The 26,667-nt window shown below is 40.4% G+C and overlaps 1 protein-coding gene and 1 pseudogene across 2 annotated transcripts in view; both read left to right on the top strand.

Annotated features, from left to right (window-relative positions):
• The window catches only part of MXI1 (MAX interactor 1, dimerization protein), a 75,944-nt gene that overhangs the window by 43,174 nt on the left and 6,103 nt on the right, over positions 1-26,667 (top strand). For both annotated transcript variants that reach the window (XM_075533825.1, XM_075533826.1), the window contains exons 4-5: positions 24,006-24,120; positions 24,686-24,857. In XM_075533825.1, coding sequence (XP_075389940.1) covers positions 24,006-24,120; positions 24,686-24,857 — 287 coding nt within the window. The remainder of the gene's footprint in view (positions 1-24,005; positions 24,121-24,685; positions 24,858-26,667) is intronic.
• Positions 16,850-16,917, top strand: LOC142430041 (U7 small nuclear RNA; annotated as a pseudogene).

Genomic DNA, 26,667 nt, shown 5'->3' on the forward strand with positions numbered 1-26,667 from the left:
TTTTAACTCACATAAAAGATTATTTGAAGAGGATAATTGTATTTTTGGACCCTGGGAGTTTAGTTCTGGTACTGAATGTAAAGGTATAAAGGTTGGCTTTGTGGGTGCTGTGTAGTCAGCTGTAACGCGCACGCACCCTCTGTACTTCAGAACGAAACACCACTTGGTTCTGCACCATCCTCGCAGTCATTGCTGTCTGAGCCCGTTGTGTGGCCCCGAAGTCGATCCATTTATTAAAGGTCGTTTTGTTTTTGTTTTTTTTTGATGGCCCTCTGCTTTACCAAACATGAGGTACTTTTTCAGGGGCAGGTACAAAGTACATAAGGTAAAACCTTGGCATTCTCTCCTGCAAGGATATTCTGGCTATACCTTTGCCAACAGAGATTTGTTCATTCTTCTTGCGGTCTGCGGCATATTCACTATTCATCAACCCCGTAACTCCAAGGCACCCGTTCTTCCTTATTCATCGCGCAGCTTCCAAATGCATATGTGGTGATAGAATATTGTTTGGGGAAAAATAAATAAAAGAAAAGAAAATTGTTTGGGTCAGCTGAGGGTGCTTACAAATAAAAAACCTGCTTATCAGCCTTATTTAAAGTTTCTGAGAATTTAAATCTTTGTGGAAGAAGACAGCCTCAACTTTCTCTTTTGAAGTGGTTGTTGGGTTTGAACCACTAGCCTTACAGTTGACAGTCAGTTGCTTACCCAACAGCACCACCAGGGCTCCTGCAAACATGAAATTTATGTTGCTTTGGAAATTAGAAGACACTACCTAGAGGACATTTAATAGAATTTGACTATTTTAGGAAGCTATAGAACTGTGTAATAATGAAAGTGAGCATTATTAAACAATGTGAAGAGTAAGGGACATGTAAGTGATGCATTCATGTTTGTGTGTAAGTAAATTAATATTTTAGCTGTGCTTTTATGGGGATAGGAATGTTGAAAACTTTATACAACCTAAAAATCGCTGTCAGACAGGCACCTGTTAGAGTTAGAATTTAAGGTTATATGAGATAGAGGTGAAGTAATGGACGAGTTTTGGAGACAACATTTATGGCGAATAGAGGAAGTGTAGCCAGATAGCATTACACATCTGAAATGCAGCCTGTGCAGTGAAGTCATTGCAATTGTGTCTAGCTGGATTCACAGTTTCTATGTTGACCTTTGTCAGAAATAGCTCATTAAAGCGAAGCTTTCTACTCTCTGACCCAGGCTACCTATACTTCAAGGTGACAAGGAGTACAGTCTAGAAACCAGGCGTGTCAGTACTTTCGCTATCCCAGTTCCTAAAGTTTAAACCAGTTCAACAACAGATATTTGGGGAGAGGTAAATCACTGGGCTTTAAAATTGACGCAAAATACTGTCACCTGAAACTAATATTCTCAAAGTTAAATAAACAGTTAAATCAGACTTTGCATAATTGATGACATAGTGAATTTTTTTTCATAGTGAATATTATGGTGAAGATCTGGTCAGTTTTTAATCCAAGTGACTGTGTGTGTGTGTGTGTGTGTGTGTTTCAGTGAAGCTATGACTTCTTTAGAAAATACTTATTCGCAAGCTATGATTTTGTAATTAAAAAATAATGAATAATTAGTAGAATATCATGATACATTTTAGATGATAGGATATATTCAACTTTCTTTTGTATTCAGTTTTAAGGAATGTTTGATTCATAAAACTCTCTAGTGTTAATGTTCATAAGAATATAGAGTAGCAGAATTCTGCTAGACTTTCAGACCATATGCTATTTTGCTCAGTTCTTTTGCTGCTTAAATTTCATTGTCTCATAGATGCGCAGATAAATATTGAAAGTATAACTATAACTAAAAGATACTTTCTTAAACTAGCTTATACATTTCAAAAAATTCCATTTGGATGCAAATTTTAGTAGTTACAACATGTCAGCGATATCTCGCTAATGAAGACCATCTTTTTATTAGATGAGAGAGTTTAGTATCCTTAGTAGTGCTTTTGTTGAATTGAAGTCCCGATTGATACATTTTAGCCGTTTCAAGGAAGAAGAGAATTACCTTGTGCTGGCTTGTCTTTTAAAATCTGTTCTAGTGAATAAAGTCAATCAAAAGTCCCAAGGGTGTCCTTTGTGCAAACGTGGGGGTTTAAGTAAGATTTTAGTAATGAGAATAGGATTTCTTCCTCTAGTTACTTTTTTAAACAGGTTTTTCTTTTTTTGTTGTTGTTTCACTTTTTTCCCCAAAAAATGCTTGATGATAGACGATTACAATGTATGTACCCTTTTTGGAAGACAAATTGGAAATGCATCCCCAAACATGAAATATGCAAAACCTTTCGTGGTTTCAGGAGATCCAGTTTTAGGAAGGTCTCCAACAGCAACTCCTACACGTGTGTTGAATGCGCTTGGAAAAAAGTGTTCATTGTGGAATTATTTTTAATAGAAAAAATAAACATAATTTAAATGCTTACAATACTAGTTCTTGGACACACATTTTCTAGAAAAACAATTCCACAATGGAACAAATACCTGACTTGGTTTATAGTCATATCTTCTAAAACAAGTAAAGTTGAAATTTAACTCATTAATAAATGACTTTCTTATTTTGCTGTTGTTTTGGAGAAAGTCAATGGAGAAGAGCAGGTTTTCGTATTTAACACGGTTCACGAGTCAAATTGTCAAAAAGAATGCCCTGAATTCAACACAGATGGCATCAATCACACCAGTGTCGCCTGTGATCACTAGATGAGGGATGTCATAGCAAGAGGCAAAAAGCACACTGCTAAAAAAAAAAAGCACACTGCTGTTATGCGAAACTTCAAGGAAAGAAGGCTTAGGTTATTTAAAACATTTGTCTATAAATTACCTGAAGTAGCTATTGGTCAGTATATTGAAATCTCTCTTCTCGATCATTTAGACAGTACAAGGAGCGTTTCGACAGTGCCTTCTCTGCTTTGATAGTCTGCCAAAGCCATTCCCAGTTCTGGGGTATCACCACTGTTTATTTTTTCCCCATTTGGAGTTGCTAAGTGTTGCTTGAAATCAGATCTGACTGGGTCCACTAGAAATTGATAGTTTTATGTTTAGTTGCAACTTTCTTCTAGATAGTCCATGCTTATTTTTTGTCACTCCATAACATTTAACATATGACTGTTTTAAAGGTTGAACTCTGAAAGATTTCTACCCTTTAGCAGCATATTAATAGGGAGGGCATTAGAGGTCATTAGAAACATTGTGGTTTACAGACAGGACTTTTATACGCTCTAAAATTAAGTGGGAGGGGAATTGAATGATCTTTAAGATCTCTCATCATTCTGAAAAAATTCTGATACTCCAAATACCCATTCATACTCTACTCTCAGATCCAATTTTCAAACAAATGGCGAGGATTCTTGCCTCCCAACTCATAGTCATTGTGTCCCTTACATGGATTTTAATCCTTGAACTTTATATTGTATGTCTTCCCTTTGTAGATTATATATATTCCGTCATGGTAGACACTGCAACTTGCTCATTTTTTATCTGATGTAATGCTGTGCTCACAACAGGGGCTCGGTGAATTAGCAACGAGCATTTCTCTAGCAAGCAATGCACCTTTTGTTAGATTAAGAGAAAAAGACCGAACGCCAAGTCAAATAAATAGCTGCGCTTTATTTATTTATTTTGAGGGTGGTGGTGAAGCTTGCCATTTCAAAATAGAAAATATTTTAGGAAGGCACATAGTAAGATATTTGCTACCCTGCAGCCCTGTCCAAAGAAAATAGTTTTGTTCTCCACTGCTGCTTCAGAGAAAACAGTTTGTTCCCCATAGGATATTCTAGGTATGACCCACGGAAGAAATATGTGGTGACTGTGACCTCTGCGGAAGTTGTTGGACGTGGAAAAATGCCTCTGGAGGGTGATTGTTTCACAGATGTAGGTACATTTCTTTCTGATTTTGAATTTGTACAGCAGACCAAGAAGCTCATCTGTGTCGTAAGAGTTTTACTATAAATAGTTTAGAAGGTGTGGCAATTACATAATCTCCTGTCAACTTGAGCAAAGGGGTGGGAATCTAGCCTGTCAATCAGGTCACAGCGTGATGACCTCATTTGGAGGCACAATGGAGATAAATAGCTCACTGGAGGCCAGACCCAGTCTCTCTGCCTTTCCTTTCCTGCTGTTAAAACACCGAGAAAGCTGGAGGAGACCTGGAGACCCTCAGCAATGTTGAGACACTTCCATTGCCACTGGATCCACAAGACTTTCTACCCACGGGCCTGTGATCTTCCTACAGTTTGCATCATTGCATGTGCTGCGTGAGTCTAAAGAGGAATTTATGGAGCCCATATTGGACATATGCACTAATATAAGATTTAGGGGCTTGATCTGGACTGGGCTAGGATGTTTTCTCAATATACAATTAGTCTTTTATATAAAACTCGCTCTTAGACACATATGAGTGCCTATGACTTTCTTTCTCTAGTCAAACCAGACTAACACAGAAGGCGTGACTTACCTCTTGTTGTGAAAACATTTCCTCAAAATGTTTTGCATTTATACAAGTGTGTTTTCACTCTTGTTCTGTCTTTATAACTTGCTGTGAACGTCTTAATAAGTTGCCGCTTGCTTTTTGAGATATAAACACTTTTCTATGATGCTTATCTGCAGTTGTGTTAATTCTGTTTTCTGATTTTTTATAAAATGTTTTATTTTGATAGTTGTATAATTTGACATCATTAAAAGTAAAATTATTTAACATATAAATTCTTTTGTGGTAGTTTTCATGATCACTTGGAACAATGTTTTCGGGCAAACTTAAATTTGGGGGAGACGGCTAATGTTTCTTTTCATTTAGAATTGAAAGCTTTGAGAAAAGACTATAGGATGTTGTGAATTTGAATAAATACTGCTGCTAAAAGAAAAACTATTGTCTATATATAGTTGTTTTCTTTCTGTTATATATATTGGCTCTCAAATGATAGCAAATTAAAATAAATAAGTAAACAAATAGATAAATGAAATGAAGGCATAGATCCAAGAATGGGTTTGGGGCTCACACAAAATCCTAGCCCCAACTTAAGAATAATCAGTTCTTACATCATGGTCTTGCTCAACACTCACCTTCATGAAATGATCGCTTTGCTAAAGCAAAGTGTGGTGAAGAAAGCAGATGGTGCCTGGCTATCTATTGGAAACGTGTCCAGGGTCTTAAAGACTTGTATTCAAGCAAGGAACCATCTAAGAAAGGAGTCAGCTAAGTCCACATGGAAGGTGCGCACCAGGTCGTGTTATACAAAGATGACAATTACAAAATTCGAATATGGTTAGGAAAAAAACATCAGAGCCAAAATCATGAACACCGAATTTGTGAGGGATATGGGGCACAGTGGGAGCCCAAAACCCATCTGCAGAGGATCTGGTCAGACCGAGCCACTGGCAGATCTTCTCTAGCGTCTCGAACAAGCTGTCAGGCAAAGATCTTTGTAATCTTGATTATGCTGGATAGAACTCGATACTTGGCCAGTTGACTACCCTTTAGAATCAACCTGAATTTGTTCTGGGTGCAAATATCTCTTATGGAAATTTCTGTCCCTAGCTTTTTTTATTATTGTTGGGGGGGGTTGTTTCTTCTTAAGCATTGTTAGCATTTTTGTCTGTAGGAGGTACCAGAAAAACCTGGAAAAAACCCACTGAGTGGAGCTTTCATAGAGTCCCCCTAACCCCCACTCCCATGCTAGGCAAGCATTGAGCAACTTAGTTGTGTACCTAGTGGCATCCCCTGGGAAGGTTCTCTCTCGTCACAGTGAATTTATTTTGTGAAAGCAGTTTTGCTCAAACCTCGTTTGTTGTGATGGCTGATTTAGGAGAACAACATGCAGCTGTGAAATTTTTCCTGCTTGGTAAAAATGCCATAGAAAATGTTGTGATGTTGAACACAGCTTACAAGGACAGCACTATGGGAAAAACTCAGTGTAAGAATGGTTTTCTCATTTCAACAAAGATGAAATGTCGAGATGACAAACCTCATTCTAGACTTTTCTCAACTTCCCAAAGGGATAAAAATGTTGACTCATACTGCATTTGAAGTTCATTCCACCAGGTCAGATTGTTAGTCAAGTTTTCTATTTAGAGGTTCTGAAAAGATAGCATAACTGTGCAACAAAAAAGGCCTGATTTGTGGCAGACAGGAGACTAGTTTTGCCACTACATCAATGCACCTGCTCATATAGCCATGTCAGTGCGTCAGTTTTGGGCTAAAAACAGCATGCCTCTCTTGCTCCACACAGCTTACTTACCTTACCTCTCCCCATGCAACTTGTTTTTGTTTGCGCGAATAAAGAAGCACATGAAAGGACATGAAAGCAATTTGAGGACATAGAAGAGGTGAAGAAAAAATACAAGGGAGGTGTTGTCAGCCATCCAAACAGATGAGTTTGAAAAAAATGTTTCCAAGAATGGAATTGCAGATTTGACAAATGTATTAAGTGTAATGGAGAGTGCTTTGAAGATGATAAAGTTATTTTGTAAAGGAATTTAAATACAGCTTTGGGGAAAAAATAGTTTTTTGGGGGGGGACCCCCTCATATACTCTTATGTTTTTCCCATACCACCTTGGCGCGGTTTTGTTTCCTATTGGGTCGCCCGGCTGTGAAGCACAGGAAGAATGGGTGCATAATGATTATAATGGATATAAAGGGACACAGGGAATACGGGGGCTGGAAGGGAAAGAGGGAAGGAAAGGGGATTTTGGGAGTAACTAATGAATACAGAGGGGGAGGGAGCACTAGAATGGATTGTGATTGCATAAATCATCCTAAAGGCAATTTAACCATAGGGAAGGAGAAATGCTCTAAAACTGATGTGGGGATGATTGTACAATTCTTTGTGATGTAATTGAATGATTTAACTATTGAATTATATGTAAATTGCTTGCCAATAAAACTGTTGAAAAATTACATAGAATATTTACAACATTGGGAAAAAAAGTTCTGAATTTGAAAGATGTTTAGTAATTAATATGAAGAGTTCATTAAGAAGGAATTGATCTGTGTTTTAGGCTGGGTTGACTAGAGAAACAAATCCAGTGACACTAATCTATGTATAAGTGCTTTTATATCAAGAACTAATTATGAATTGAGAAAACATCCCAGCCCAATCCAATTCAAGTCTGCAAGTCCAATAATAGTCCTCAAGTCCCTCTTCAGACCCACGCAGTTACAAGCAATGATGCAGAATTCAGGAATATCACAGGTCGGTGGGTGCAAAGTTGTGTGGATCCAATGGCTATGGAAGCACAGGTCTGAGTGGCCAGCTAGCAAGGTGACAGCAGAGAGAGAATGGGAGGATCCCAGGGCACTCCTTCTGAGAAGGCCACACTCACAGGGAGGTACCCAGGTTGTGACCTGATTGGCAGATTGAATATCATCCCTAACTTTTTTATATCTTCAAGTTAGCATGAAATTATATAACTATCACATAATTTGTCTCTACTAGTGAATTTTAACTATTGTATATCAAACCTTGTTTTTGCCATATAAAACATTTTATTAGAACTTTAAAAATAATTATGCTTAGCAAATTCTGAACAGCTCTGCTTAGAAGGAAAGATATTAGTGTTGATACTTTTTTTTTTCCCCCTCCCCAGTGTTGATACTTTTATTATCCTTGAAATCATAAGCCTTTTATTTTCAGATAATTTTTTATGTATATTAATTTACTTTTGACAAGTCAGTAGGAATTTTATTACTTTCAAAACATTTAATTGGCTTTAGATTTGTTACAATAAAATTCCATTTAATTTAAAATATTAGTCATAATGCTTAATGTAGTAATATTTGAACAGAACGTTCTTAAATAGATCCGTATTTTTAAATGTTTCAAATATTAGCTTTAAGGCATTTTTTATTGCTAATGCTTTAATTAAAAAGAAAGTTTTTCAAATGGAGAAAACTTTAAAAAAATAGTATACCGAACTCTTTTTATCAAGGATTTTTCAGCATGGAAAAGCTGACATTCAAATGTGTGTGTATTCTGGTAACGTGGCAATTTGCAAAATAGCTCCCCCTTTCTTGGCCAGTGAAGGGTAATCAGATGTCTCTCAGTATTTTTAATAGAGTTTTGCGTACTTTAGTGCAGAATGTCTGCATGCCAACACAAGTTCAACTGAAGTAATTAGAAATAAACCGAGAAATTAGATAGCAGGGAAAAACCCCACTGCTATCAAGTCAATTCTGACTCTTAGCAACCTCATAGGACAGAACAGAACTGCTTCTTTGGGTTTTCCAAGCTGGAATATTCATGGAAACAGACGACATCGTCTTTCTTCCTCACAGACACTGATGGACTGGAACTATTGACCTTGAGGTAGTAGCCCAGTACATGACCCATAAAAGTACAGTCAAATGTTTTTCTGCCCAGCCATGGTCTTTATTATTATTCATCATTTTATTAAGGGGGCTCTTACAGATCTTATAACAATCCATAATTCATTTGTGTCAAGCACATTTGTACATATGTTGCATCATCATTTCCAAAACATTTTCTTTCTACTTGAGCCTTTAGTATCAGCTCCTCTTTTTGCCCCTCCCTCCCCTTTCCTTGAACCTTCAAGAATCCTTGGTCAATGATATTTCATTGTTGCTGTTTCATATCTTACACTGTCCATTGTCTCCCTTCACTCACATTTCTATTCGTGCCCCCTGGCGGAAGGGGTTGCATATCCAACCTTGTGATCAGGTAGTTCCCCCTTTCCATGGCGTATTCTTTGCTAATACGAATGCATCAGTTTTTCTCTGGCCTTTTTTTCTTTGACATGCATGTAAGGATGTCGAAAATACCATAGTTTAGGTCAGGCTTACCGTATGCTCAAAGTGATATCTTTGTTCTTTAACACTTTAAAGAGGTCTTTTTGCAGCTGGTGTGCTCGTTGCAGTACATCATTTGATTTGACTACTGCTGCTATGGGTGTTGGTTATCAAATTAAGTCCTTGACAACTTTGGTCTTTTCTCCATTCATCATGATGTTGTTTATGGATCCCTCTTATATAAAGTCCAACTCGACCAGCTGGTAACTATTAGAGGGCTTCAAAAAGTCCCTGGAACAAGGAATTAAAAGATAATGGAATTAAAATAACACTAATTGCACAAATTTTGTGAAGCCCCTCTGTACAATAGGGATTTACTACCATATTGAATAGAAATGAGAAACCATGTTTAGATTAGTTCTCTGATTAGCCATTGCTCTTGGGTCTTCATAAGAAGATAATAGGGGCCCAACTCCGTGGACAGCCACCCCTTCACCCAGAAGAATTTACTTCAGAGGACAGCACTGAAGCTACAGCTCAGGGAGAGGGACATGTCTTATCAGAGCACACGGGAGCAAATGAAGGGGAAGGAAGAGAGAGTGGAGCACATCCTGGCCCACCAAGCCTTGAGGACAAGATCCCTGCTCATAGCAGCCAATGCGCAGAGAGGACCATATGGCCGGCCCCACTATGCGACACGACATCCCTCATTGAGCCATATCCCTACAGGGGACAACATTGGAGACACAGTGTGGGAATTGACCCCTCACACCGAGGCAAAACACTAAGGGCGTGCAACAGAACAGAAAGGGGGTCAGAGCAAGGAGGTCCCAAGTGAATACCAAAAATAGACTTTGGGACCAGGGTGTGGCACCCCATCAGACTCGATCAGAAAACATTCCTAAAGGTCAACAAACAGACCTTGAACTATTTACAGCCTTTTATTTTTAATCATTTTATTGGGGACTCATACAACTCATTACAATCCATATATCTATCCACTATGTCAAACACATTTGTACATTTGTTGCCATCATCATTTTCAAAATAATTTCTTTCTACTTGAGCACCTTGATAACAGCTTCTCATTTCCCCCTCCATCTTCTACCCTCCCTCCCTCCCTCATGAACCTTGATAATTTATAAATTATTATTATTTTTTCATGTCTTACACTGAATGATGTTTCCTTTCACCTACTTTCTGTTGTCCATCACCCTGGGAGGGGGTTATATGTAGATCATTGTAATCAGTTCCCTTTTTCTGCCCACCTCTCACCCCTTTTTCCCCTTCCCCTCCTGGTATTGCTACTCTCAATATTGGTCCTGAGGAGGCTGAAGCATTTCTTAAAGAGTTATAACGAGATGATACCTGGCTTTTCTTTTTGTTTGTCATTGGTTCTTTGTTGTTTTATTTTCTTTTGTTGCTTTTTTGCTCTGTCTTATTTTTGTGCATATTATTATCTCTGCAGTTCTATCTAGATAAAATAGGCAGGATAAACCATCTGGAGGAGAAAACAATGGGATCTACGGTTTTGGAGAGGTGGACATGGAGAGGTGGGGGTGGGGGAAAGGAAGCGGTGTTAACAAACCCAGGGACAAGGGAACAACAAGTGATCCAAAATCGGTGGTGAGGAGGGTGTAGGAGGCCTGGTAAGGCTTGATCAAAGGCAATGTAACTGAGAGGAATTACTGAAACCCAAATGAAGACTGAGAATGATAGTGGGACAAGAGGAAAGTCAAAGGAAATAGAGGAAAGAACTAGGAGGCTAAAGGCATTTATAGAGGTCTAAATACAGACATGTATATATGTAATTACATTTATATATGATGATGGGTAAATATATCTATGTGCATATATTTATAGGATTAGTATTAAGGTAGCCTGTGGACATTGGGTCTTCACTCAAGTACCCCCTCGATGCAAGAACACTTTGTTCTATTTAACTGGCATTCCATGACGCTCACTTTTCCGACACGATTACTGAAGACGAAACGAGTGCATAAGCAGATGTGGTGAAGAAAGCTAATTGTTCCTGGCCATCAAAAGATACAGCGTCTTGGGTCTTAAAGGCTTGAAGATAAAAAAGCGGCATCTAGCTGAGAAGCAACAAAACCCACATAGAAAAAGCACACCAGCCCGTGTGTTCATGAGGTGTTGGTGGGATCAGGTTATCAGGCATCAAAGAACGAAAAAAAATCATATTGTGAATGAGGGAGAGTGCAGAGTGGGGACTCAAAACCCATCTGTAGGCAACTGTACATCCCCTTACAGAAGGGTCGCAGGGAGGAGATGAGCCAGTCAGAGTGCAGTGTACCAACGATGAAACATACAACTTTCCTCTAGTTCCTAAATGCTTCCCCCACTTCCCTACCCACTATCATGATCCCAATTCTACCTTACAAATCCGGCTAGACCAGAGGATGGACACTGGTACAGATAGGAACTGGAAACACAGGGAATCCAGGACAGATGGACCCCTCAGTGGTGAGAGTGGCAATACCAGGAGGGTGGAGGGAAGGCAGGGTAGAAAGGAGGAACGGATTACAAGGATCTACACATAACCCCCTCCTTGGGGGATGGATAGCAGAAAAGTGGGTGAAGGGAGATGTTGGACAACGTAAGACATGACAAAATAATAATAATTTATAAATTATGAAGGACTCAAGGGGGTCAGGGGAAGGGGAAAATGAGCTGATACCAGGGCTCAAGTAGAAAGCAAATGTCTTGAGAGTGATGGTGGCAACAAATGTATAAATGTGCTTGACGCAACGGCTGTACGTATGGATTGTGATGTGTTGAATGAGCCTCCAATAAAATGATTTAAAAGAAAGGTGATAGAGGCATATTTCTGTAAAACACACATATATGTTGTCACAGAGGACAGCCTTCATAGTTTCCTCTGATGTTCCTTTCACGTCACTGACAAAAACCAGCTCTTCGCCATTTGGAGCATTGGCATGACCGATGATGGCATTTTTCTCTGGGTTGCAGCGTCTGCGTGGCTTTTCTAACGGGATTCACTTGAATCACAATTATCCATGTACAGGATGGCAGAACAGCTTGTATTTGGCATAGCTGTTTAAAAAAATCACTCTTCTAAATAAGGTTCTTTTTAGTAGGAAATTTCATTTTTACAGCTAAAACATTTGTAAACATAACACAATTTAGAGAGAGCTGAATGCTTTGCAAGACTGCTATTTTTGTAATGGAAAAGATTTTCCTAAAGAGCAATTTGGTAACACTGGACTCTTGGAACTCCCTTGAAAGTAAATGGATGGTAGTGTTGCCTGCCTTTGGACCAGATGAAGGAGCAATGTGAGGTTACTGGCTTGCAAAGTTTGGAGGCTACAGCGATTTTATGAGGAAAATACTGAGTGTTTTATCTTGTTTGTTTTCCAGAGATCTTTAGTATACCTCTACCCTTAAAGTCAGTGGTTCAAACCTACCAACTAACTGCTCCTTAGGAGAAATATGAAGCTGCCTGCGCAAATAAAGATTTAGTCTCAGAAACTGAACGGATCAGTACTGTTTGTCCTGCACGGTAGTGATGGGCTGCAGGGCAGTTTAACGTTTACTCCCCTAAGTGAGAGGCATGGCGATCCTGAAAGCTGTTCCAGGGCTTTGTCTTGTAGTGTCTGAAAGGAAATGTCGCAAAGTTGGGCAAACGTAATGCTCTAAACTTTTCCAGTTACTTGGTTGGAACAACAATTTTTGTGTTCCTCTTGCTGCGATATACTGAGATGAGAGACTGCATAACCTACCCTGATGAACAATCAAATCTTGACGGGCAGGGTAGCCAAATGCAGTATATTTCTTGTCAGAAGCATGGCATTGTATAGATTTTCAGGGCTGCTGTTCTGAGCTCCTGGTACAGTCACAGTACAGTGGTACTTGTAAAGTAATCCTTCTTGGGCAAGCAAACTACAGTGCTATTGAGTTGAAGTTGGTGTCATATGAAGTACATAGTCGATCTCAGATTCTTCTCTTAATCTTTTCCTGGGGTTATCTAGAGGAGAGTAAGTGAAAGTAAGATTTAGCCAAATATGAATAGAAGCAAGTCACAAATTATAATGCTTTATTCCAGTCATAACTTGAACCCAGTCTTTTACTCGATAAAAGTTTGCCTTTGGGAAGCCCACTGTAATTGTTGCTAATCCATTCAATGCTTCTCTCTTTTCAGAAGGATTTTTAAAAGGAAAATAATTTTTAAGGCAAGTTTACTTTCTGCTGGCCTCAAAATTCTCGCCTGTCAGTGTTCTAATACAACACTGAAAAATGCTCTGCCTCATCAGGGGAGAGCGTGCTCAGGATTGTGCCAGATGCTGTGCTAGGCTGCCTCCAAAAACTAACTCCAAACTACCCTTTAATGGGATCCTTTGTGATTGGGAAACAATTGATACAGTATAGTGAGAGAGAAAGATTAGAGCAGTTAGGATAATATAGAAACAAAATAATATACCAAAACATCCTTTCTCTGTCATGTTCAAGACTATGGCATACTAAAAAACTGTGAATCTTAGTTTTCCTAGAGATTCCAAATACTGTATGAATGCCTTAGGGTTCTTTAAAAAAAACAACTGACTGACTTAGCCAACAAGTGCTGCTTGTTACACCTTTTCTGCTACAGATGCATGCCCCAGACCCCAAAAATGTGTATTTTGATTTGAGGGAAATTGTGCTAAAATGGGACATTAAAAATAATCTCTTGCTGGCTGGACTGAATTGACAGATAGTCAGCATGCCTGAACCATTTGTCGCCTGCCAGTGATAAGCATGGCTGCCACTTTCAATCCCTAAGCTCCCTCTTTCCCATGGAATATAAGTTGGGAATATTCACTTCCTAGGGATATGCTACTTTTTATACACGAGTGCTCCACTTCATTAAGAATATGTGTACATTTTCTCTGAAGTATTCCCCCCCTAAAATGAGCTGTTATAATAATCACATCCTAATTAGTGGAGCCATTTTAAAAGGTGGTATGCTATTTCATTTTATACTTTTCGCTGAACAATTACATTACAGACCATTCTCCAAGTGTGCCGTTTGCACTATGTAGCATTACCACTTTATTAGTGATCAATAACAACATTTCTTCATATCCTGCCGTCACCCTGGATTATAATTTGCGTATATAAAACAATTGCACTTGGGTGGGAGAAGGCACAGGCCTGTGGGGATTAGACTTAAATGTTTACAGACCAGTAGACTGATGCTTGTTGTGTGCCTTTTGTGTATAAAACTAGGGCAGTGCCTTATAGAATGTTATCACGGTGCCTCAGATCTGATTTTCCAGCACGTAGGAAGTTGGTTTTGGTTTCAAAATGTACTTTACCCCATGGGAGCTGGCAGGGTGCGATCCGATTGACATCACTGTGTTTCAAATAGAAAGTTAACAAGTAGCTACTGTTGTGATCGCAGATTGCCTCCCTGTCCCTGTGAGAGAATGCTTTCCTCTCGGACAGCAAGCCTTCTCAGCCCCTTGGAACCACTAAGTCAGCCATCAGGGGCTGCCGGGACTGTGGTGAGCGCCAACAGAAGCCGGGAGAGGAGGGAAGTTGTTAATAAGGCCCACACCTTCCATCAGATTCCAAATTGATGTAAAAGATAAATAATTAAAAAATAAATCCCCGCCCCCCCCCCCCCAAAAAAAAATAGCTGAGTTTTGACAGTGGGCCAGGTTCAGGAGACAGAGCCTGATTCCTTGGAGAGGAGTATCCTTCTACCCAAAGCGCTGGAGTGTTGCCAGAAGAAAATAAGCTATTTTGTATTTAGAACAGATTGCCACTGTTTTCTCCAGTGATGTCGCCCTATTTTCCCAGACTGTGCAACTTAGAATACAGAAAGTTCTTGTGTGACCAAAGAAGAAACATAGTGAATGAAAGATCAAGTTTTTAACGGAATTCTCATAAGCAGATAAGGGGGGATATATGCATGGAAGCCAAATTTAGCACACAGCACAGACGTCGAGTGAGCAATTTTTTGTGAAATCCCTTTGGAGATTGAGTTCCCTGTGGGAGTGCTGCGGGTGGCATATGTCACTGCTACAAGATTTTTCTTTTCTTTCTTTTTTTTTATGTGACTGTCACAGGTCAAATATCCCTTTGTGATGAGTACAGGAAACAAAACATAAATTAAAATGTGTGTATCCTGCACTGTTACCTTCAACTGGGGGTCTTATAATTCAGACACTAGCTTCTCATCTTATTCAGTGGTAAAAAACTACACAGTTACGTTTTGTTTCCCTGGCATTTTAAAATATTTCCTTTTAGGTGTTTTCTTCTCATACCTGTTTCCTGAGCCATTTCTTTTCTGTGTTCTCCCCAGTGATTACCTTTCTGCCAGTCCACATGTTATTTTCATGATTTCTTAACCAACAGCTCGAACCGATGCCAAACTTAAATCCACAAAAATTTCCACTTGTTAGCAGGCGTGTTCAGAACATCAAGAAATTGAAATTGGTACCAAAAATTGGATTTTTTAAAAGACTGGATTTCATTTGGCATTGTTCCTGTAGTTACCACTCACTTTAAGTAATCTGACAGTCACCCTGTTACAATGGCTGAAATGCTTAAAGCCTCTGTTAACTACTAAAAGACGTGTTGACCCTAGCTATGAGCTAAGTTGTACACTATCATTTCCACAGTCACTTTTGGTGGGGCTCACTCTGACATTCCCTGGCGACTGTCTTTGGACTCCCTGCCCCCACAGGTGTTCAGAATCCTGGCACATTCATAGCAGATCTCTCGTGAAGCTTGGTCTGGAATCTCATCATCCTGTGTGGGAGTCCTTGTGTTCATTGTTACCTCAGTTGTGAGTTGAAGAACCCCAGGAACATACCCCATCTTTCCTCCTCTCTCACCACGTGCCTGTGATTCTGATCGGCACCGAAAGACCCGAAATGACTCGAAGTCCAGGCGCATTCTTAACTCGAAGATAATTTGAAATAGTGTCGTTAGTGTAAGACTCCATTGGTGTAAAAAAAGAGTTCATTTTCATCTGGAAGATACTTTAAAGTAGTGTCATTAATTATTTGAGGAACAAACAAATCAAATCCACTGCCATCGAGTTGATCCCGACTGCTAGCAACCTCATCGGACGGTGCAGGACTAACTGCCCTGTGAGTTTCCGAGATGTAGGTCGCTTTCAACTCACTGGCAGAGAGTGGAGTTTTTAATTAATTAAGTTATTCACGAACTCATTCATTAATTAATAGCCTATTAAACCATCCCTGGATGGACTTCTTACCCCCTTGTCTCTAGCTTTCTGTAGTCATCAAAGTCTTGTCTGTTGCTATATAAACTACATTTCCTCTTCTTCGCTTTTCTTAATCTATTAAGAGTTGGAGTATCTTACGTCTTTGCAGGAGTAGAAAACCGTCTTCCTCCTGCAGAGTGGCTGGCGGTTTGGGATTCCTGCTGACCTGTGGTTAGCTGCCCATCCCTAAACCACGGCCCCACTGGGACTCAAGCTCTCATCTGGGGACAGAGGGATGACTCACCAAGAGACAGCCTTTGGCTGTAGAATACTTGCAAGAGGAGTTGGATGCTGAGCTGGTGGGGAGTGGAGAGAAGGGCATCCCGGGTAGCGAGATCGGCAAGTTCAAAAGCACATTGGGTTTGTGGAGTATGTTCTGGTGTGGCAGCAGCAGGCTGTGAGTAATGGGAAATGCTAGCGAAGTGGCAGGCAGAGGCCAGGTTACGGAGTCTCACACAGGTGCAGATTATTAGTGGCATGTTCTGAGAATCTTGACAGCATCTGGCTCAGTGGCATACTGGGGTGCGGCTCACTGTTTACAGGTGCTCGCTGATGTTTACTGAGCAGCACATCATCATCCTGCTATCTCTGAGATGTGAAGACTAGATACAATTTCCACCTACATGGACTCTGTAGTTTGAATAAGATTGGACGACTTTGTGGTCATCAATAATTTATTGAGTACTCAAAATCAGCCCTGCTACTCAAAGGAGCCCTGGAGGTACCGTGCTTATGCACTGGGCTTCTAATCAGAAAGTCAGTAGTTTGAAACCAGCAGCAGTGTTGCAGGAGAAGGATGAGGCTTTCTAGTCTTTTAAGGAGTTACATCTTAGTGTTACAGCTCTTTTAGAATTTGTCTAGCAGGTTTTCTGTTGTTTTTTTCCCCCAGAAAACCCTTTAAAAAATAAAGAGTTACATCTTGGCAACCCACAGGGCTAGTTCTACTCTGTCCCATAGAGTCACTGTGAGTCAGAAACAACTCAAAGGCAGTGAGTTTCATACGCAAATCAGCCGACGAACCATTCTCCCCCTCCTCTCCCTCTCTAAACATCAGAAATATTTTTAAAATTTTATAGTTTTTAAATTTTATTTTATAAAGCCCTCTTATTAAGTCATAAGACAAAGACAAAGAGAAATCGAGTCCCAAACCCTAATGGTGACCACCAGCAGTGTACAGCAGGGTGCACATACACCCCTGGAGGTGTGGACATGTAGTCCAGGATAAAGTACCATCAGTGTGAAACTCCAGGATTAATTATCTGAGGACAGTGTGGTGTGAAGGAACAGCTCACCAAAGAGACAGTCTTTGGCTGTCTTCGATACAAATGGAATTTATTTGAAGTTTTCTTTTTCCTTAAAAGTACTTTTTGCATTAACTGTGCTTGCTTTTATATAAAATAGGGTTTTCCTTTCAAGTTATTTGAGGAAAACCAGTGACTTCTGGAGGCACACTTTCCTCAGATAATTGATCCTGGAGTTTCACACGGATGGTGCCTTATTTTGTTCTAGTGCATTCAGCAGTGCTCAGTACCAACTTACTCCCAAGGTGGTGGTGGTTGCTTGGTACGCATGCTCCTATCAGGTCCTACTCATGGAGACGGTGAGTACAACAGACTGATCCTCTACTGCCATCGAACCATTACTTTGTGCAGGCCCTGTGTCATTCCACCTCACTGAGGGTCCACCTTTGTCACAGAGCCCCTGCTGTCCCTGTCCAGGGACATGTCCCCGTGCGTGAATTGAAGTCTTGCCATCCTCATTTCCAGCACTGTTCTGACTGTACTTTTTCCAAGACAGACTTGTTTGTTATTCTGGCAGCCCATGACGTATTTAGTATAGTCAGTGTTCTTTGCCAACAGCGTTATTCAAAGGAGTCAGTTCTTGGTTTTGGTTTTCATTGGTCAGCTCCGGCATTCATGTGGAGTGATTGAAAATACCATGGCTCGGGTAAGGTGCACCTTAGTCCTCAAAATGGTATCTTTGCTTTCTAACACTTTCTCAAAACATATCCTCTCTGCCATGGACTAACTTCCAACCAACTCATAATGATCTGACAGGACAGAACTGCCGATGAGGGTTTCCAAGGCTGTCAATCTTTACGGGATGAAGAGTCTCTTCTTTCTTCCACAGAGTAGCTGGTGAGTCTCATCTGCCAGCTTGCAGTTAGCAGCCCAGTGCCTAACTCACTGTGTCACCTTTTAATATTTTAAAGAGGTCTTTTGTTACAGATTTGCCCTGCCATTTGAGTTCTTGATTGCGGATTTGATGGGCATCAGTTTGGGATCCAAGTAAAATGAAATCCCTGATAACGTTAAGAAAGACTTAAATTTTATTACAAGAAAGCATTTTAAAATATTCCAAGAGATACATATGTATCAAGCTTTCTTACTGAAATTCTTATTACCATATGGATAAGCCCTGTATACTTCCAGGAGTCCTTGGGTAACACAAATGATTAAGTACTTGACTGTTAACCAAGGTTTGGTGGTTCAAACCTAGGTCTGGTGATTATACTTCCTTAAGGACTGCAGTTAAGGGAGAACACCACAAACACAGAGCCTTCGCAGCAGTCTCACTCTGTAACACTCCGGGTCACCGTGAGTCCGAATTGACTCTGGCAATGGAGTCTCCTTTTTTAAGATCGACAGTGTGCCACCGTAATGTGTATCATTTGTAACTTTATAACACTTACTAATTTATACCTCTGGTTCTTTTGCAAGATGCCAGGTGAATTCAGAGGAATATTCAGTGAAAGCAAGCTTCCTTTTGGAAAGTGAGCAGAGTAAGAAGGGCCCTGCCGTTCTAAGTTTTTATTTCTGTTGTCAGTGAACCCCACGCCACCACAGTCAAATCTGATGCTAGGGAAATGCCACTTACCAAGTTACTACTTGGGAGTTAATAGTCTGTTTATTTTCTGTGAAGGAGATAATGTGTAAGTTACAGATGAAACATATAATTATCAAATGCCATTTTATGGGAATAGCTTGTCTAAACTTTCTTATTTCGCAAATGGTAAGCTAAACAACAACGTGGTCATGTTTTTGTAAATACACATTCACGAGCAGCAATGTTTATGCACCTCATCCTTGCTACCTCTGGATTTTTAACATCACATATCATAAGCAGGCAGGCACAGATTTTGTTTTTTATTTATGAATTCTTTTATGTGTGACTTTGGAGATTTTGAGAAGAGTCCAACATTAAGTTTCTAAAGAACTTTGTTACATAGACTGCGTAGGATAGCGGCCCGCTGCTGTCATGGGCAAGTGTGAACTGGAAGCGGGGAAGCTGGCCACACGCCACCACGGCTTGGAGAGCGGGTCTCGGGGGAGACCTTGCAGCCCCTTGCGTAACATTTAGCAGCGAGGAAAATACAAGCTCTGTCCCCATCACCTGACTTGTTTTCCATTTTGATTCCGTTCCTTGGCCAAGACTGGGTGTCCTGTAGTGGAGGAATGAAAGACAAGCAAGTTCCACAGAAGGAGCGGGCCTCGGAGGGCATTAACCAGTGCGTGATCTGTGGGCTGGGCCGGGGTTAGATTTCCAATTGTTGTTGGGCTGGGGGACTAGAATTTCCAGGGACAACTTGAAAAGCATTGTAGGGTAACTTGCCTTTTTTTCTCCAAAGGAGATTCTTTCCCCTTTCCTCCCTCAGCATTGTGTGTTTCTTGGGCTTGATATACTGATGCTTTAAAATATCACGACCACTGGGAGGGACCATTTTATAGCAAAATAATTTCCCTGCATGTTCTATGATACTTTCTTTGGCAGTATTGTTTACAAGGTTTTAAATCAGAAGCAGCACGGGTTCCTTCAGGGAAAAATGATCCAAATCTACCAAAGTAAAAGCCTAACAGACTCTTAATTGTTCCTTTCCCACAAGGGGTTTGCTTTTATTGAGGGTGTGGGTAATTCTGACAGGACCCTTCTCGAGCAGGTTTAGTGACTGGGAGTTACCCTTCCCCTGGGAAAAGCTCATTTTCATCTGATTTGTAAAGCGACTTCAAGCGTCTTTGAAAATAAAAGTAGTTTGAGCATTAAAGTGCTTGGGTATCTCTCCGTTCTCTAGTTCCCAGCATGAAGACTAGTGTTCTGACAGGCACCTCCTGCTACAGGATCCAATCCTAAATTTTTCTGTACTCTGCCACTCAAGCTAAATTAGAAAAGATTTCAGCCTTATAGATTTTATTTCCACTTGTTGCGGAAAATTAAGTAAATGTTAACTTGAGGGCAAGAATTTTCTCATTTCCATCAAGCTTACGTCTATAAATTTTACAATAGCACGATGTCTTTGGACTGGCTGTTAAGTGCTTGTTAGACTATCCAGAAGAGCAGTTTCGACTTTACCAAGTCTCCTTTCCCTACTTGAACTAGAGGTATAGGACCATTCCTTTCCAGAATCCTCCTCTAGGTCAGCTGCTACAATCCTTGGCGCTTAGAAAAATATCCTTGTATGGTACTGGAAAATGTTTTCTCTATTCATAAAGGTTTTCAAATCAAACCGGGTCTTTTTATTCTCTGTTTGTTGATCTCTGACCCTTCCCCCCAAATCTTACAGCCCATGGATTCGACAGCCCCCGCACAGAAGGCTCCTGAACCACCAGTCACATGAAAATGAAGGCAAGAAAAGAAAAGGGCCAGATGGCATCAAAAGCTCTGTCTTTCTAGGTCGTTGGTGGTTAAGCTTGCAATCTGGTTACCAATGGGAGATTATGGGGGAAAGGGTGGAGAGAGCAGCCCATTGTAAGGGAAGAAGAGTTTTACTGCCCTGTTCTTGCTTGAAGAATTTACTGGAAAGTGAAAACCTCCCACATTGAAGCAAATGGATTTTCTACTTTAACTCTTACAGGCCAGAGCCATGGGCTCTGCACTGCCTCGGCAGGATGCATCTGCTTAAGTGGTGCCTAAGCACACGCGGGCAACTCCCCACAGTATTTAACCAGCGACCCTAAAGGGTGGGGCTCCATCTTGGTCAGCTGCTGCCCTTCAGCTGCCATTGACCCTTTGCCAATGTGTTCTTCAAAAGCCTGCTCCTCCGACAAGACCTGGTGGAGATGTCATTACCCACAGGGAAGCAGAGGACCTCACTCACCACTTAGCCCTCCGCACCACTGTCTTCTTCCCTGTAGGGCACTGACTATGTGTACAGGGCATGGGAGGTGGGCAGCTCGGGACTTTGGGAGATAGGGTATCTCGGGGTATGTTTTTTGTATCTTGAGGCAGATTTACAATTACTTGATGCTTACTAAAATAATATTTGGAGGGCATTCTGCCCTCTCTGTTCGTTTGGGTATTGAAACCTGGTTCCTTTGGCCTTGGTAGCTCTTGATCTGACGACTGTGTGCTACTCCAGGCCTCCGGATTGTGGAACTTGTCCAACACTGCCGCCAGGATTCCAACTGGCTTGTTTTCTTTTGAATGAAAGAAACTAACGTATTTTCAGTTTTCAATTTTAACTTGGCCCCAATTTATCCATTTGGACCCTTTCCTCTTTTGATAACCATGAAAACTCTTTAATTAGGCACATCCAGTCCTTTCAGCTCAAAGTTTAATCTCTCTCTCTTTTATAAGTGTGTCTCCTCTCATGTCAGTCTCTTTTTAAAAGAATCTTTTGCCCTCGATACCTGTGCGACTTATTTCAATATGAAACAAATGAAGCAAAGTAGGCATGATTTTGTAGGCTATAAACTGTTGGAGTGTTTACATTTCTTTCTTTATTAACTATTCTTGCTGAAGCAAGTGTCGGGAACAGTGCTGGGTAGTAAAAGTCATGTAACAAATACACAGCTCACAGGGTTGACAGATTTTTAAGATACAACATGGGTATTCTAACATTCTTAATTGATTTCCGTCTAGGTTAACAGAAAGTTGACTTGCTCTTTTTTTAACTTGACCTGAAACTACTGAGGAGACCTTTTGAAGTTTCTTCAGCCAGAAATAAAAGATTATTTCCTGTGTATACAGAATTGCTGGGTTTAAGTAATTTGAACAAAATCAACAAGCTCTCCTTGTGGCAACTCGCTTTAAATTTTTATTTTTGAATTAACGTTGTTGATAATGTACCTGGTAAAGCATGTATCAAGTCAGTGATTTCTACATGTACATTCAATGGCATTGATTATACATTTCAAGTTGTGCTACTCATTACTTTTGTTCGTTGCTTTGCTAGCTCTTTTAGCTCACTGAATTCAGAATCCCCTTGGGAGAACCTAATTTTTTAGCAAGAGACTGCCAGTCTCTGTCTCCACCCTTCATCCATGTCAAACACGTGCAGTTGTGAAGTATGTGCTGTATTAATCCTAATGAAGGGTGTAAAGCCACGTTAGCTTCTTTTCACTCCCAAACGGTGTGTCTTCTGAGATAGACTGTGTGAGTATGTGCGGCTCCTCACCTAAGAGAGTTCCCAGTTGCCAGAGAAAATTTTGCAAAGGGTTGATGAATTTGGGTAGCACAGGTAAAATGGTTAAATCTCAGTAAAGGAGATTTGTGGATAGACCTGTCATTTAAGCAAAACAAAACAACAACAACAAAATTAGTATTCAAAACCAGGAATGTCCGGTTTCAGCGAGAACCGGTTATGAGAACTTAGTTATTGAACTCAATAAAGAGAACCGTCAAGGACCTCTAACTCTACTGGGCTAGTGGCTGCTGGATGCATCTTGAATGTTTGCCAGTCAGCCCTCTGACTGTACTACCCCTGCTTCTCAGTGACATAAACCAAGTGCTTAGCAAGCCTTCTCTTGCTCCTCTCGAAAATTTCACTTGACATAATTTCTTGAATATTAAGACATAAAGTATAGTTTGGTAAGTGAGCTAGTAAAACTATTTTGGCTTTCGTTGAGGAGAAAATGAGGACATAGTTTATTCTTGGTGCAGTTTTTGAGAGTTGCTAAAAGTTCCATATTACCTCTTTTGAGGAGCTAAATTGGACATTTTTGAGAATTTTCTTTTCTGATATGATAGCTGTTGAGTTATGTCACGCTTTATGACACATGGACCAGAGATGTGGACTGGTATTATGTACCCAGAATTCACTCTGATTATTGTGATCATAGTTCAGTGGAGTCAAGGGGAAGGTAAATCCACGAGGCTTCTTGGTAGCATTTTCAGCAGAAATTTCCCCCAACTTCAGAATTCCCCGAGGATAGATGGATTGGAAAATGCAGTAATTGTTAGTCAAGAATTTTTGTCAACTTTTGTTTTTGTTCTCCCACCCACCCTTGTACAGGAAAATAAAGGGAGTGGTAAGAGAGCTAGGGGAAAAGAAATTAAAATGAAAAACCGATGAGCTGGTACACTTAGATATTTGGAAACAGGGCACTGTTTCATAGGTGCTTGCTTCATTGGCTAGAATTGACCACATATTCTGCCTAACTATACTCCAGCCAGTCATAGAATTTTGCTGTTTCTATTGGGTTGAATTACCATTTTTAATAGTGATAAATGGTTGAATATTAGAAAATTCATATGGTTTAACTTGATATGTAATAGCATGTAAAACTGTAACATATAGCAGCTATAGTTGTATAAAGGTGTGTGTGTGTAGAAGGTGCGAGGGATAAAATGGAAATATATGAGCATTTTATACCCCCTGGGGGGAATCTCTACGCTAGCATGTGGTTTATGGCAATGGAAGCAAATACAAGTGTCCTAGTATGCTTTTCCACCTCTGTATTTGTATGGTTGAGACAGTTTATAAGGTAGTCTAAAAAATAAGCCATCTCTGACAGAGCTTACCATGGGGGATAGTAACCTAAGGCGACCGGTATTTGAAGAGTGCGCACAGATGGCCAAGACCGAAGGACAAGCCTGTCTGTGCTTGTAGCACTTTGAAACGAAGGAGGAGACATGGAGGAAGATGGCCATAGGCTGACTGATGTTCAAATGGTTTCCCTGAAAATAGGTTTTCGGGTATTTCTCATGTAATTTCCAAGTTGTGCTGATTATTTGACCTTTATTTTTTTATTTATTTTTTGTCTTTCTTAGACGAGCTCATCTTCGCCTGTGTTTAGAACGCTTAAAAGTTCTGATTCCCCTAGGACCAGACTGCACCAGGCACACAACACTTGGTTTACTCAACAAAGCCAAAGCACACATCAAGGTGAACATTTTTACCTTCATATTTTACACCTGGTTCTCTCAGTCCTGGTTTAATTATTAACAATGGTACCTGTGCTTACACATCTGCTAGCTCACCATGCTCTCCATCACAACCGACCTCAAGAGAAATATTTCCAAAAGCGTACCAGCTAATCGAATGGAAGCAGTGGAAGCTGGTTAAATGGTCTTAGCTGCATGGCTGTGACAGGAGAATCATAACCCCATCTCCATGTGCAGAAGAAAGGCAGTTGCGCCCCCTGCTGGGGAAGACTTCCCTGCCTGGGTCCTGCCAGTACTTTTCCATCCCACAGCAAGCACACTGCAGAGGAAGTTTCTCCTTGTGGGGACTGCAGACTGCAAGGAGTACATCTTGTTCAAATAATGTCGTTTTCATTATACAACACAATTAAAGACCAAACTATTTTTTTAACCATACACACGTACTTATATAGATGTATATTTATATTTTCTCTGCCAAAGAAACTCTTTTGAGATGTCATATAGAAATCAGTAAGATTAAGTGTAGTGGACTAGTACAAATGTAAGTAATCATTTTATCTTTTCAGAAACTTGAAGAAGCTGAAAGGAAGAGCCAGCACCAGCTCGAGAACTTGGAGCGAGAACAAAGATTTTTAAAGCGGCGACTGGAGCAGCTGCAGGGCCCTCAGGAAACGGAACGAACACGAATGGATAGCGTCGGATCAACTGTTTCTTCAGATCGTTCTGACTCAGAGCGAGGTGGGCCGTGTGCCTCTCTCCTGATGAAACACTATCCATCTATACATTCAGCATCTCTGTTCAGTCACGAGCCACACAACAGCTGTTCGGGCAATGTCTGACCTCAGATATGTCTACCTTCCCATAAAGTTATCGTGCCCCGCCCCCCAAGAAAACAAAAACAAAACCACTGCCATCGAGTTAATTCTGACTTGATGCGATAAATGGTTACCAAGGCTGAGGGAGCACGTGGCCTCATCTTTGTCCTTCAGAGCAGCTGGCGGTCTTGAACCTCCAACCTTATGGTTAGCAGTCGACACTTACCCAAACAGTGCCACCAGATCTCGAGGCTGTGCTACAGCTCATGAATCCTGACTAAACACTGTTGTGATTGTGATACCAAATGTATAGCAAATGGTACAGTGCCCAGATCACCTATAATACTAAACACCTGTGCTACTGTAAACACCTATGCTACTGGTTTATGTAGATGCTCTACTTTCTATTGTTAGTCTATTTTTTGTTATTTTTTAACATTTGTGACTTAGGTGGGGGTTTATATTTGAGATAATTTTTCATACCAGAATTTAAACAACTTATCAAATCTCTCAATGGTTTGCCCTATCTGCACCGCCCCCCTCCCCCAGCCCCCTGTCTACCTTTTTGTCTTGTCTTCCTCTTGTAGAATAGCATCTTTTCCTTTCACCTTAGCCGACGCCGTTTTAGCCTATTGTGTCCCCTTCCCTCACTTCCCTCCCACCTCTGGTAACCATCCAAAGGCTGGTTGTTGTTTTTGAGAGGAAGAGGAGTTATTAAAAGCTTTGTGTTTTATAGCTACAGTGGTCTCAAACAGTATTTGGTTTTTTTGTGATTGACTATCTTTACTCAGCACAATGTCCTCCACATCCACTTTTGTCATAAAGTGTAACCCAGTTTCATCCTCATTCTTTTCAAGATTTTTAATACTCCACAGTATGTCTGTACCACAGTTTATTTATCCATTCTCCCACAGATGGGCATTTAGGCCATTTCCATCTTCTTGCTGTTGTGACCAGTGCTTCTATGAACATGGGTGTGCACCTATCTGGTCATGCTGTGACTCTTACTTCTTTAGGGCATGTAACCCCAGTAAAGTAGGGTGTATGTGCCCCAAGGATTGTCGTGCATTTCTATTCCCAGTTGTTTGAAGAGGTACCTACCATACCATTCTCCACACTAGCTGCGTAGTTTCACGGTCCTACCAGTAGCTTATGAGGGCTCCAATCTCTGCACCCTCTCCAGCACTTGTTCCTTCTGGTTTCTTTTACCTCTCCTATCAAATCTGGTGTGAGCTGTTATCTCACTGTTGTTTTGATTTACATCTCTCAGGTGACGAGTGAGAGCAAGCATTTCTTTTTAGGATATCATTTTTGGCAAACTATCTGTTGATATCTTCTGCTTGTTTTGATTGGACTATTCATCTTTTTCATGTTGAGATGTCACAGTTTTCTAGAGATGTTAGAGACTAGTCCATTGTTTAACGTGTCACTGCTAAATTCCTCCCCGTCTCGGGGTTGTCTTACTTTTTTGAAGAAGTCATTAGATGCACACACATGTCTAATTTTTAGGAGGTCCCAGTCTCCATTTTCTCTTCGTTGTATATTTTTTCATTATGTTTGGTAGTGTGTTTATGCCCTGTCTTAGACCTTAATTGTCATTTTAATGTGAACTTTCCCAACTTACACATAAAAACAATAACGTATGCGTTGCCTTATAGGCAGAAGCATCTAATTTCATGTATTGTTCATCTCTTAAGCGCGTAGCAGTCTCTGTTTAATTTTTTTTAAGAAAA

Source organism: Tenrec ecaudatus, chromosome 16 (genome assembly GCF_050624435.1).
Source record: "Tenrec ecaudatus isolate mTenEca1 chromosome 16, mTenEca1.hap1, whole genome shotgun sequence".
Classification (NCBI taxonomy): domain Eukaryota; kingdom Metazoa; phylum Chordata; class Mammalia; order Afrosoricida; family Tenrecidae; genus Tenrec; species Tenrec ecaudatus.